The sequence below is a fragment of the Papilio machaon genome, chromosome 2, assembly GCF_912999745.1.
Source record: "Papilio machaon chromosome 2, ilPapMach1.1, whole genome shotgun sequence".
Taxonomy (NCBI): domain Eukaryota; kingdom Metazoa; phylum Arthropoda; class Insecta; order Lepidoptera; family Papilionidae; genus Papilio; species Papilio machaon.
Window position 1 is genome coordinate 7,107,042 of NC_059987.1, and position 14,486 is coordinate 7,121,527.

At 33.1% G+C, this 14,486-nt stretch overlaps 5 protein-coding genes across 5 annotated transcripts; 2 read left to right on the plus strand and 3 right to left on the minus strand.

The window, feature by feature from the left end:
• Positions 1–1,632: 1,632 nt before the first annotated feature.
• On the minus strand, positions 1,633–2,599 carry LOC106714402. The gene is made up of 2 exons (XM_014507441.2): positions 2,466–2,599; positions 1,633–2,068 (listed from the first exon to the last, which is right to left on the minus strand). The coding sequence occupies exons 1-2, from the start codon at positions 2,523–2,525 to the stop codon at positions 1,709–1,711; spliced, it is 420 nt and encodes a 139-aa protein (XP_014362927.2). The 5' UTR covers positions 2,526–2,599; the 3' UTR covers positions 1,633–1,708.
• Positions 2,600–6,403: 3,804 nt separating this feature from the next.
• LOC106714407 lies at positions 6,404–7,417 on the plus strand. The gene is made up of 2 exons (XM_014507446.2): positions 6,404–6,528; positions 6,978–7,417. The coding sequence occupies exons 1-2, from the start codon at positions 6,469–6,471 to the stop codon at positions 7,335–7,337; spliced, it is 420 nt and encodes a 139-aa protein (XP_014362932.2). The 5' UTR covers positions 6,404–6,468; the 3' UTR covers positions 7,338–7,417.
• A 238-nt stretch (positions 7,418–7,655) lies between these two features.
• On the minus strand, positions 7,656–8,702 carry LOC106714352. Its single transcript, XM_014507385.2, has 2 exons — positions 8,366–8,702; positions 7,656–8,030 (listed from the first exon to the last, which is right to left on the minus strand). Exons 1-2 carry the CDS (start codon positions 8,423–8,425, stop codon positions 7,656–7,658), a joined length of 435 nt encoding a protein of 144 aa, XP_014362871.2. The 5' UTR covers positions 8,426–8,702.
• A 651-nt stretch (positions 8,703–9,353) lies between these two features.
• LOC106714353 lies at positions 9,354–10,437 on the minus strand. The gene is made up of 2 exons (XM_014507386.2): positions 10,371–10,437; positions 9,354–9,728 (listed from the first exon to the last, which is right to left on the minus strand). Exons 1-2 carry the CDS (start codon positions 10,428–10,430, stop codon positions 9,354–9,356), a joined length of 435 nt encoding a protein of 144 aa, XP_014362872.2. The 5' UTR covers positions 10,431–10,437.
• Positions 10,438–12,611: 2,174 nt separating this feature from the next.
• On the plus strand, positions 12,612–14,038 carry LOC106714406. The gene is made up of 2 exons (XM_014507444.2): positions 12,612–12,671; positions 13,679–14,038. The coding sequence occupies exons 1-2, from the start codon at positions 12,612–12,614 to the stop codon at positions 14,036–14,038; spliced, it is 420 nt and encodes a 139-aa protein (XP_014362930.2).
• The last annotated feature ends 448 nt before the right edge of the window (positions 14,039–14,486 follow it).

Consider the following 14,486-nt stretch of genomic DNA (forward strand, 5'->3'; position numbering starts at 1 on the left):
GAGTTATAAATAGTGTAACTAACACGACTTTCTTTTATATATATACTAGCTTTTAACCGCGACTCCGTCCGCGCAGAATGAAAAATAGAAAACGGGGTAAAAATTATCCTATGTCCGTTTCCTGGTTCTAAGCTACCTGTCCACCAATTTTCAGTCAAATCGATTCAGCCGTTCTTGAGTTATAAATGGTGTAACTAACACAACTTTCTTTTATAGATAGAAGACATAGAAATTAAGAGTTTAAAGCTCAATTTTATTCAGTGATAGTGCACTTAACAGTAGCTTTTGTTTTTGCTTTATTACTATTTTTTTCCATGAAGAAATGATTCACGGCAAAAACATAACAATATTCTTAATTAAAAAAACGTTTATTTTATTTAACAGCAAAATCTTAAGAAAACAAGATCTGTTTTTGTCGACTGCGCCATCTCTTTTTGACTCCAAGGAAACTAGACATATGGTTTTTAAACATGCGAAGGTTTAATAGTTTCCTCAGTAACCACCAGATGGCAGAAAAGCACAGTAAAAAAAAAGTTTAGTTAGAGGGCGTGTTATTCCATTTTAGCCATATTGTTTTCTAACTTTGAAGGAAAACATCCTCAGGGTGTCACCATTCTAGTATAAAATTGTCAGGGATTCGAAAAAATTATCAAATTAGCTCTCACAATTTCTCAGTATTTGAAACACAGCGCCTGCATTTTTATTTTGAGCATCATACACAAATATGCGCTTCGACTAAATGTTTTGTAACAAAACGAACTGTAAGTTGGTCATTTTAATAAACAGATAAGTATTAAGTCAAATTAAACGTCCGTTGCTGTTCAAATGCAATCACAACCAAAATAACCTAATTATGGATCATGGAAGAGGAGATCATGGAACTCATCGTCAAGTACGAGCAAATCATCAATAGAAATAAAATGTATTGAGACAAAGGCGCTGCATATTCACCGAAAATCCTGTCCACACAGATATAAATATTTACGTATAAATACGAACACTTACTCTTTATCACAACAACTTTAACTTGTCTAGGATATAGTCAACGACAATAATATGCAAACAAGGAATTAGAATCCTTGACGATTGCAATGTATACAGGAAAAATAATATCTCTTTATCTTGAGGTAATCTTCAATCGTTAATACAATAATAGTAATGATCTCTCTACAATATACAGTTACAATACCTTTTTTTAACTCGTAACAGTACATGTTAATTAATTTTTTTTTGTCGTCGGTGACCTAGAAAGATCGTAATGTATGTTAGAAATCGTATCATTAATTACAACTCGATATATCTTATTTAAAAAACAACTTCAAAAGATGTAACGTATGATAATGGACATTATTGTATGTATTTACATGAAACATTATGTACGAGTATAACATGATTTCGTAACAACAAATTGATAAGTTGATAAGTCCACTGAGTTAAAGTTGCAGACCGACGTCTGCAACTTTAACTCAGTGGACTTAACTTTTGAAAAGGTCGCTTTGACAGAATCTGCACATATTATGTATGAACATATTATTTGCACAAATTATGTGCAGGTTTTTAAGTGAAGATTTTATTTTTAAGTAATTGAGATAATATTAGGAGCCAGTGTTGAGATAGATTAAAAAACAAAAATTTAATACACTATCATTTATTATTACAGAACTTTATATAAGAAAAAGAAAAGAAAGTTATGTTTTCCAAGCAAAATTTAAACAGACAAGTGAACGGGGGTGTTCTTGTAGAAGCATTCAACAGCTTTGTGCATGGTGTCAATCTTGTTCGATTCTTGGTGCTTGTTGCAATCCTCTATGACCTTAGCGACTTCATCCTTGTGTTCATTGCCTTCGAATAGAGTGACGAGAGCTTCGTTAAGGTGACCATCCTCATCGGCGTTGTTGGTCTTTCTACCCATACAGTACAGGAAGTTCTTGCTGTCGGGATCGGTGCCGAATTTGAGTTTAAGGAAATTGTCGGAAACCTCTTGGCTGGCTCCGGTCTCTTTGAGGCAGGTTGATGCCGCTTCCTTGATTGTGTTGAGAACGAGAGGCGGCAACTGGATGGAGGGTTTCTGTGAAAAGAGATGAGTTTAGAAACATAGAAGCGAATGTATTTTTAGAACAGAGGATTTTTTCTTAGTGAAAAGGATTTTCTCTCCTTGTCTAAACAAGTCTTAAGACTATTTGTATTTTTACTTTTTCATTTGAATTCTCCCAGATACTTGATTTATCTTTGAGTGACACAGAATTACCATAGAAAAATTATTTCAGATATAACACTGGCCCAACTAAACCTTATGTGTAGTAAATTGTGGATCATTCTGTATATGAGTCATGCAGCACTATCTAATGATTTTGTTATTATTTATTTATTTATTTAACTGGAAAACTATGGTTCAATGATCTAAAAGTGTCCCTCTAAGAGTGAATATTTTTATAAAACCTATTTATAATTGAAAATGTACTTACGGAATCATCGCCGAGGGCGACCACAGACAGAAGAGACAGGACAACCACAAAGTACAACATCGTGAATGAAGATATTCGATTGAAGTCTTATTGGTTTCAATTGTTACAACTGAATGATGCTTACCTTTTGGTTCAACTTGTATTTATATCAAGAGACTCAAGCCTGTAATCAAGAAAACCTAGTGATTCAAAAAAAAGTAACCATTAATTTCGATTTTCTATTTGTTACAAACCAGAAAAAAATATTCAAATTTTTTTAATGCGATCTTTCTATTGTGAATGGTAATTCATGCGTATATTGACGTAAGTGAAACTTACGTTATAGTTTTTCAGTGGGTTTTTTTTAGGAAAATGCTCCAAACTACTTATGTGGGGAAATATAGTAGTATTAATCATTACTCCCTTACTTTTATTAATTATAAATGCGAGAGTAACTCGGTGTGTCTGTCTATTTGACTTGCTGTCACGCCACAACTACTGAACCGATGATTAAATGAAATTTGGTACATTGATAGTCCAGACCTGACAAAGGACATAGGCTAGTTTTTGATGCTAAAAAGGGGTTATAAGGGGTTTAAATTGGGGTGGAAATTGATATGCAAGTATCGTTATTTTTACAGTTAGAAGCTTGAAACTTATTTTTTAGGATTTTAATTTCAAGCCCTCAAGGTCGAAGATAACAATAATGAATAAGGCATGAAAGTTTGTATGGGAATATGTAAGGTCAATGTTGCGTAGTTAAGCCTGTGTAACATAAACCACCCACACTTCTTTATAACGCAGGATCGTAGCAATGGCGGCATATTTTGGAATAATACTTTTTGGAATAAAAAACCCTATACCTACGACACGCTTTGGGCTATATATATTCACGCTATTTAACTTAGGGGTGAGTTAATATAAAATATAGTTAAAAGAAAGGGACAAAAATTGCAAGCCAATAGCAGCAAAGATTGGATGGTTGTCATGGTTACAGTAATTCTCATCCAATGGTGAAGGACTTTTTTGACATTTAACCGATTGAATATTGACATTTTCAATTGAAAGTTTTCCACAATCTTACTTTTTCAAAATGCGAATGTTTAGATGGATTGACGTATGTTTGTTTGAAGGTCTCTAGAGCGCCTCAATGGATCTAGATGAAATTTGGCATGGATGTAAAACATAATCTGGAAGAATACATAGGCTACTAATTAATTTTTAGAACGAAGTTCCTTATCGCGCGTTGTGAAAGGGGGCTAGACGGAAAAAAATCTTACGAAAAGCTGTCACGACACTTTTTGCTATAGTAACCATGGCAACGACGTGACAATATATAACGAAAATTCATAGAAATAAAATGTACTTCTTGTGAAGACTTAAGTTTTTTATTCATAGAATAAACATTGGTTCCTTCACTAATTAATCGAAAGGAACTTCGTTCCATCCGGGTGTCCCTTGACACCTCTCAAGTTTTTTTTTATTCCGCGCGGAGTAACTGGCGACATAGTTTTTCTATGTAACAAAAATAAATGGACTTTCATGCGGATGACGCCGCACGAGAACAGCTAGTTGTCATAATAAAATACATTGTAACAACCATAAACACAACAATTTAATTAATCGTAGATGTTTTGTTTACAGAGAAATCCATAGATGGAGCTGTTTAGTAAAATTAAACTATATAATATACTAAAATAAAATATTCTTTTAATTACCACTCTAATATTCTTATAATACATATTTAACTTGGTTTAGAAATACCTATAGCAGATTGCCTGAAAGCTTGTTACCAAACATATTAAATATTGTCATTTTTTTTATGATCAATAATTTTTATTTAATTTTTTTGTATAAATAAGTGTGTCAAAGGTCAAGGTCAAGTATTTTAATGAATGGTATGCGAACAGTACATAGCTCAACAAGTGTGGTAACATTTATAATGAGAAATAACATATACAAGGGAAGATAGATCGGTGACGTAGTTGTTATTCGCTTGACCAAATTGGACTGAAATCTTTAGGTTTGATCCCCGTCATGTTCTAATGTATTTTCGAATTTCATATTTACACAAATCCGATGTTTTTACGGTAAAGGGAAATGTCGTGATGCAACCATATGCAAAGATATGTGTAAAGTCCATACCAGAATCGATATACCATCCCGCTCTCGACTAGCGTGTTTGACTAAGGCCTAAACACCCTTAACTAAAGTAGGCTCCGAGCTCCTCGGTGGGGACACATAGTGGACGTGTGGAACAGCTACCTTCATGTTAAAGTCCCATCAATTTCGGTCCAGCCGTTCCGGAGATAACCCAGAACAAACACGAACTTGCGGGCAGACGGACAAAATTTTTGCGAATTGGTTTTTCGTTATCAACTACGCGTAGGAAATAACGAAATGTTTTTAAATTGATGTTACCTATTTAGATTCAGTTCATTACTTAACATAAGTTCATAACTTATAATGTAACCTAGCTATTGTTCACCGTCAATCAAGGCTGAAGTTGTTAAGAGCATAGTAATTATGCAAATGTTGAATACGTTTCCTGAAACGTAAATCTTGAATGTATCAATATTGTAGCTGTCTATGATGAACGGTTTTTCAATATTTTTATATATAATAATGGTATTTTAGTTTTTTTTTAATCGCATGGGCAGCAGTCGCTTCGCTATTAAGGCGAATTAAAGTGACCCTATGATATAAAAAATTAAGATCGAAGGTGTATTTTACCGAATACCTTAAGCTTCATAGGGGTATAAGAGCGTTTTGAAAATTGGAACAAAAACAAGTTCAAACAAATAAGCGCCATCTACATTCAATTAACAGACTTTTAACATTTTGGGCGTCTGCGCCATGTTATTTTCTTTTTAAATGAATCTAATAGATGTCACTATTTTGTATACGAAATTTTTTTTCATGAATTTCAGTACGAATGTATATATTTTTTATCACTCGTTTTTAAATTATATAATCATAATAAGTAGTGTTTGATATTATATCAATGCGCAAATTTGAAATAAAATCTTGATTAGACAGATTCAGGTGGGCCAAGCCTGGTTTGGGCTCTATGTAGCTAATAACTCCTTTCGTTACCTCTATTCCCATGGTCCTCGCGCCACCTTTGCTGTTTCGAAATAAGCACCAATTTTCTATTGTGATATACTTAATTTAAAATGTTATTAATATGGTCACCCCTTTTCCTTCATATATAGTTGGCAAATTGTCAAAAAAATTCAATAACCTAACTTCAATTTATAAAACCATAAATCTCACCCGACTCTGGCTCTGAAGTAAAAAATAGCGCTATCTAATATCTGCATTTGTAAACAAAGATTATAAATGTAATTTTTCTAATATAAACCAAATAAACTGCAATGAACTCTTTTTATTTTAGAATACACTTGGAAACGGAAAAATTATTAAGCAATTTAAAAAGATAATGGCAAATGACATTTTGAGAGTCAGTGGCGCAGTAAATTTATCCGAAGAAATTAATAGATATGTGTAAAATAAATGTGGGACAGCGTGGTTGATTATGGCCTAGTCACCCGTAAGTTGGGTAGACTCTGAGCCCCTTGGTAGGGACGTATAATAAGCTGAAGACAAGCGAGATTTGAAATCGTAATTTCACTAATTTAGATTTTTATTATTTACGCCCATTGTTTGTGGTTTCTGCTGATCTAATATACCCATATACTCCAGGGAAGAAGACGAATCGAAAGACACCTCATAATCGGTTCGGAAAAACTGCGACATTACCATAGATACGACAAAATGGAGTAAGATAGGCGGTCACCCACATACTGAATCATATGACGTAAAGATATCAAAGTGTCTGAGGTCAAAACTCAATTATTATTTTTTTGCAGATTGTAATGTAATTTTTTTTCAAGAGTTTTGTTATTTTTTGTTTAAAAAAAAAATAGCAAACATATATATAAATACAAACTGTCTGTTGTTTTATCATTCAATAGTGAGTATCGATTCGGAACTGTACAATCGAAGTACACTTTATACAACAATGATTTACACAGTTCTCCTTTTCACGGTACTTTGTGTCCTAGGCGCAAATGCTTCACCGGTAAGTGAATAAAAAACTAATTGATAATGCTGATAATATTTTCGGAATGAAAAGGTGATAGAAGGGAAAGATCTTTTTCTGTTAAGGTCATCATCATCATCGACCTAGGGTCAGTACAATATGTACGTCCATGCATCTCTATCAGCCGTCGTTCACACATCCATTTATATTTTTTCGGTCTTCCTCTACTTTTATATCCATACAGATTTAATCTCATTTCTCTATTAATATGTGATCATCATCTTTCCCAATAATATTTCCATGCCACAGCTTAGGTGACTGACATAAATCAAATTTAACATAATTAGTACAAAAATTACTTACAATAATGTACTAGAAAGTATATTTTTTCTTTTTCGTTTGATTCTTTTATTTCCTACTGAACCAGAATTCAAGCAGAATTAGGTCACCTTCGTAAAAAAGCTGAATTTTAAAAATATATTTTGCAGGCTCCTCTCAAGTTGCCGACGCAAATTGCTGAAAAAGTGAAACTTGTAGGAAGTCAATGCATTAAGGAAACCGGAGCTCCGGCTGACGCCCTCACAAACACTATGTCTTGGAATCTATCTGAAAACGAAACCAATGAAAAGTTTCTATTTTGTCTGTGCAAAGGAAACAATTTAATAAACGACGAAGGTTACTTTGATTATGAAAAAACTGTGAAAATTTTCGCAAACAGTGACAAAAAAGATGATACCGCAAAAGCTTTAACAGAATGTAATGCGCTAAAAGCAAAAGATAAATATGAAACTGTGTACAAGATAACGGATTGTTTCTTTGGAAAAGTACCTATAACTTTGTCGTTGTAAAATAACTTTCCTCAATGAAAATGTTGAGTTTCGTATTCAAATTTTGTTGTGACGGAAAATAAATGTTTTAAAACTATGTTGTTATTTTGTTATTATGGAATACTAAACAAATATCCTAGCTTTTGTTTGCAGTCCAATTAAATCTGTGAGTTAAATTGAGTATATGTTCCAAAACAGTCAACGGTGCAAGAATTACGTTAATCACCATGTTAGGCCACTTACTACAATATTTACACGTATTTAGGATTTGTACATAGTCAAGGAGATTTTATATTTTCAGGATTAAAAAAGTATAACACAAATTAAGAACTTGTAATTTTAATATCGTATTAATGGTGGGCCTAATATAACTGGTGAATTTTCATGAAAGCATTTGACCACGTCATACAGCGTCCGAATGGATTTCCTTCTTTTAATTTTATTACATGATTCAAAAACCTTTTTAACGTCCTCCTCGTAGTCGCTGTCATCAAAAAGTCTCAGCATTGTTTCGGTTAAGTGACCGTTCTCGTCTGCCAGGTACGTCGTGTAACAAACGCAAAACAGAAACTGTTTGGTCACTTCGTCATCCGGGAACTTGAGCTCATACAAGTGTTTGATAGCGCTACTTGGGGTTCGGAATATTAACATACAATCGTAAGTTGTTTTAGCCATGAGATCACCAAGGTCTTTTGGTAAGTGGACTACAGGTCTCTGTAATTGAAAATTATTCATGGATTACATTTTTATTTATTTAATTCTGGATACTTCGGATTTAATAATTATGTGTTATTTAGTAGCGTCGTATAGTACTGTAGACATCTCATGAGAGCAACAAATAAGATGTATTCTAAATTATTGTGTAAAGTTATACACATAGGGCTATTGTGTACACTCTCCATGAAAACTATTTTTTTTCATTTCGTTCGTATATAATATAGAGAGAGTCATTACGGTTTTCAGGTACTTTTAAATTAATTATGAAATAATTTAGGCAGCGTTTTCAAGGTAATTACTTTTGTTAATTTTAAGCAAAGTCTTACACTCACCTTATCAATTTGTGCAAGCGCTGCGGGGAAAATTAGGTGCAACGTTAAAAAGCGAATCATTTGTGATGAATTTTATCGCGAAACATGTGGTAGCTACTTCCTCAGTATTACTACTGCTGATGGTTATTCAATAAATGGCATGAGATTCAATACAGTTCCTTTGTTCCGGCGACCTTTGTTAACAAAATGTTATGAAACTGGATCAGAACATGGTTTTAACACTTTCACTGCTGTTACTCCAATAATTCGAACATTATTTAGTTTTCACACTCTTGTTTGCAAAGTAATCTCACGATGCTGTTCATATAAAAACACGAAAACGATAAAATTACCATAAAATACGAATCCTCAGCCTTGAAGTAGCACATTCTTTTACTACTAGCTTTTTCCCGCGACTTCGTCCGCGTGGAAATTAAAAATCTAAGTACGTATGTTCGTATGTGTTCTTTTATACTATGTTCTATATCTGTTAGAAATTTCATCGAGATCCGTTAAGCAGTTTTAGAGATACGTAGTACCAAACATCTATGCACCGAAACTTTTACATTTAAAATATCAGTAAGTATACATCTACGATAGATCGCACAGTCGAATTTGTTGATCAAAAAGTAAAAATACTGACATTCCTTAAATTTTTAATTTATTTTACACGGCCGTTGGGGACAACCTAGTATCATACACCTGGTTTTACGGCTCTCTACGTGTTAATTGATTATATTGGATTTGATCGTCGAAAAACAAGTTCGTTTCATAACAGAAGCCAGATACCCAATACCATTTCCTTTTAATACCTTTCTCTAGTCTTTCCTCTTTGCTATAAGCTGACAATGATTATAAAATCATTTGGATGGTTACCTTTTTGGCGGCCTCCGGTCACTGTAGCTAAGTCAATATTTAAAAATGCGTGTAAACGTGTATTTATAAAAATGTGTGAATAAATGTATTTTTACCCTTAATAGCTTTACATGATCGGTAACAATTCATTATTTTAATATCGTTCTAATACTGGACCTAAAATAACTGGTGAATTTTTATAGAAGCATTTGGCCACTTCGCTTAGCGTCTGAACTGGTGTTTTGGTTTTAATTTTGTTGCAAGATTCAAACACCTTTTGAACTGCTTCCGCATGTTCGTTGTCGTCAAAAAGTCGCAGCATTGCTTCTGACAAGTGGCCATCCTCGTCAGCTAGGTATGTCGTATAACAAACACAGTACAGAAACTCTCTGCTCAAATCGTCGTCCTGGAGTTTGATTTCGAAGAAGCGTTTGACCATGCTACTTGGGGTTCGCAACTTTATCATACATCTAAAGGCCGTTTTCGCCATGTAATCACTGAGGTCTTTTGGTAAGTAGACTACGGGTCTCTGAAATTTAAAATGATTTACGAATTACGTTTTTTGCTTTGGCCGAATCCTTCCACGGGAAACTATTATTTATCTACGACAGAGTAACAACATCTGAGAGCTGGTCCTATTCTCCTGAATAGAGCCCGCTTAACCAGTCAAATACCACGAACAACAAATACACTTTCACGTAGAGTGTAGGCAGATTACATATCGAAGAAGTTTTTTTACATAGTGCCTTGTTATATTACTACACTTTGTAACTGTTGTTTTAATATTATACCAACAGTACGTCTGCCAATCGCTCAATGCATCGTGAATGATGCATTCAATGAATTTGATAGGTAAATCAATTCGTCGATTCTACAATTTGCCTGATCAAATTTTATATGAGCAACATTCATGATCAGTCGGAGATATGTTCATTCCATTGGCCGCTCGTTACTTTCACGTTTTTAGCAATTTTGAATATATGATTTGTTAAAGAGACTAAATTTAGTCGAGCTCGGTACTGACTTTTTAATTATTTACTAAATAATTTAGCGGTGTCGGCGATTAGACAATAACTAGTTAGATACAATACGTAATACCATCATCATTTAATCCAAATAAAAAGAGCAAATTTAATTAAATCGTTTAAAAATGTAATGCGAGATCACTCACCGTATCCATTTTCCCAAGCGCCACCGGTAACATTACATACAACATTAACAAGCGGTTCATTGTGATGAACTTATCACGGAACATGTAATACTATTGATTCCTATCTACTATTGGTATAATCATTCAATGAATAGTATGTGATTCCAAACATTTCATTTCTTCCAGCGACATTCTTTGGCTGAATGTTATGAAACTAACGCAGCACAAGGAATTAACACTTGCATCGCTGTTAACCCATACTTAAAAACATATGTACTTTACTTATGAACGCTATGACTAGCTGTCGCCCACGATTCTGTCCGCGCGGAATTAAAAAAAAAATAAGTAGCGTATGTGTTACTCCAGACTATGTCCCAATTCTGTGTCAAATTGCATGGCGATCCGTTGAGCTGTTCCGGTGAAACCTTCTAACAAACATTATTTAATCCATCCATCCACCTGAACTTTCGCATTTATAATATAAAATTCGCAATAAATTAGTCAGATTAGTTCTTTAACCATTGTTTTACTTTATAGAAAAATAGACCTATAGACGTTCTGGATATTAGAAACTTAAACACAATGCACCCAAGAGATATTCAAAGTAAAATCACGTCAGTTTTTTTAATAGCAGCAGTTTTTTTGAGATTTTTTTAGTATTCCAAATAAGATATTGGCTCGCTAGAATGTGGTTAACGACAGTATTCGAATGGCGGGATTTGTATCCTCGATCACGTGATTGGAACTCCATATACATTACTTTTTTTGTTATCCATTCGATTTTTAGCGCTTCTATTTAATTTAATTAATCAAAATAGTGATAGGTGTGGAAATAAAATTCCATAAGATTTATAGGAATAAGTAAATCGCACATGTAGGAAAGGTTCCAATTCTTTTTTACTTTACTAAATTACAGATAAATATTTGATTAACTTCGTAGGTATTCTTAAGGTTATCACGCATTGCTCCGCTCCTGGTCGCGAGGCGTCCAGATTCAAGCAGTCCGTATCAGCTTCAAGTAGTCGACGTATTTCAGCATCGACTGTAAACTGCGAATATCAACTCATCGCTGTCCAGTGACCAGTGACCAGACAGTGACTTAGTAGATTTCCTATGCGAATTATTGTGGATCTGTAACATAATTGCAATTTCCATGTATGTTTTTATCTTATATGTCTGTTGTTTTATGGATCATAGTAAATATAACGCAGGATATGCCAGCATCCCATTCAGAAGATAGAAGTATAAAAACGCATAACAAAATTTTATGTACTTACAAATAACTTGAACCCTTTTTTCCAGGAATTTTGAGCAGAAATTTTGAGCCTTTATATTCATTGACTGTCTTCGACATCTTATATCTCCCGTGTTATTCGTTCGTATATAATATAAAATTAACATTAATTTGTTAGGCAAGAAAACTTTACTGAAAAGAGATCGAGGCTATGTTTTACATATTGCCTTAGTGAAGTCAATTAATACACGCCAGTTTGTCTGTCGTCCACTTTGTACACGACACTGTTATCTCATAGAACTTAACTACGACGTGAAAATTGTTCGTGGATATTGTTTATGCTTGTATCATACATAAAGCGAGTTTCAGTAAGCGAACTTTTTTTTTATTCAATCATAGAAATAAAAAATAAACTATATATATAAAGTGAACAACGATATAACATATATAGTTATGTTTTCTTTTTTTGTTAATTCTTAAAAAAATGTTTGATACTATGTAACGTTGTTAATTAAGAGCATTAAAGTGACCGTACTATTCTACAAAAATACATAGAAGGACGTTATTTTTCGCGTCTAGGAATGTTCTTAATCCTATTATATTATTTAATAAGTATACGACATCCTATTACGAATGCTACTTTACTGATTTTATAGCAGAAAAAATTGTAATGGTACTTCTAATAGCATTTTCTTACGAGGGATATGTGATACTGATTCAGTCTTATCTGCCAATTTCTTTTAATTATAAATTAAATATTCTTGAATTATTTATTTTATGGTCTGATAAGAAACTAGCAGCTTAAATTATTCTGAGATTTGCAGTTTGTAATATTGATAAATTAAAGAAGAAACAAAGATTTTTGCAAACCTTCAAAGAGTAATTATTCAATACGCGAATAATGACTTTTTGTATTTTGTTTTATTTTAAAGTTTTCCAATTTATTGACCAGCACCTATATATATATACTTAAATGTTATTTAAAATTTTCATTCTAACGTTTTATCCGAAGCAGGAAACCAAAAGCAATGATCTATACAGTTTTACTCATTATTTTAGTGTCTATTTTGGGCACAAATGGGTCTAAGGTAAGTACTTCCGAGTTTTATAATTCACATTTCTAGGATTATTTATTTTATTTAAATGCTTATGCTTAGGATACAAGTGTATACCTTGAGTGTCGCAATTGAAGTGCATTGGCTGCCTACATGAGTCGCGACATTTGAATTCAATATGTAGATACATTTCACCGCCCAAAGTTAATAGCCTATGAAATAATGAATATTTAAAAAGTTACAGTACGATTTCAATTTCTAATTTTTCATTAATTAGTTTTAATTTAATATAAAAAATAAAATTAAGATATGTTCTTTTAATTTTCATGTTTAGAGTAATTAATTCCCACGCTTTTTAATAAGAATATGATGGGATTTGGCGGGCAAGGAGATGTATAGAAATGGATATATCTATTTTCTGCAAGTACAAATATTTTCATGCTCTATACAATAAAAATAATAAATTTTGTGCACGTTTGAAAACTGCGACACACACTTGGTACGTCTTGTCTCCACGGCATCGACTGACTGACACTGAACGACACCGCAACTACTTCTGCAAGTCAGTGGTGCGGCGGCACACACAGACACTCGATGTATACCACTGAGTGACAAGTGTAGTGTCGTAGTCTATTGTGAGCATTAGATCAGCAACACCATTTTTCCAAAAACAGTTTACTTACCAACATGCCTTTCTTTTTCAACAAACAAACTCTTACTTTCACAATTTACAATTTACACTGCCAGATTTTTAGTACCAGAGCACGTTTTCTTTATCACATTTCACTCCCGCAATTCGTTCAGACTGAAATAACTGAAATTGAAACGATATTGTTTATTTACCTTTAACATTATGGCATTCTTTAAGAGCTTTCTTTTTATTTTTGGAGTCTCCACAAATTAATTTAAATACAAAAACCACTAATAGTTTCTGACAATAATTAGTCTGTAAAAATAAAAACATTAATTGGATTTTAAAAAGAAATAACAAAATATTCTGTCTAATTTTGAAGTATTTTAAACTTGTATTTTAATTACAGCCAGTACTAAAAATGCCACCTCAAATGGCTGAAAAATTTATGGCAGCAGCGACACATTGTATAAAAGAAACGGGAGCACCAGAAGAATGTTTGAAGCAGACTCTACCATGGAAAATGCCTCAGAATGAATTGACAGAAAAGTTTCTATACTGTCTAGGACAAACTACAAAATTGGCCAAAAGTGATGGACACTACATACCTGAGAAAGTGATGAGACTTGTCGCAGAAAGCGATATGAAAGATGATATCGAAAAAACGATCATGGAGTGTAACGCATTAGAGGGGGAAAACGTACTTGACGTCAATTTTAAAATTACCGATTGTTTCCACGAAAAAGCTCCAATTATATTAAGTCTTTAATATAGCCATGATTATATATATTCTTATATATTAAAATGATTATATATATTAAAATGGCTCGGTGTTTAATAAATACATATAAAATTATAGGATTATAAAATATTGAAATGGTAATAAAAAAAATGGAATTACTATTGGTTATTTTATTTATGTGGTTAATTTCTCTTAAAAAGCAATAGTCATGATAGATTATAAGTATTTTAAAAAGGAAAATGTCCTACAGCATACAATTACAGATGTTTTGTTAAACCAATGATACTAGTCTATGGTTTTGTACAAAGGCTTCGGTAGCAAAAAGTTAGTTACAGTTAGAATTTACCTTAACACAATAACATAATATGTGCATAATATCATCTATCATCGTCGGTGGCTCGGGGGTTAAGCACTTGACTTGCAATCTGCAGGTCAGGAGTTCGAATCCCGCCATGTACAAATATGTTTTTCGAGT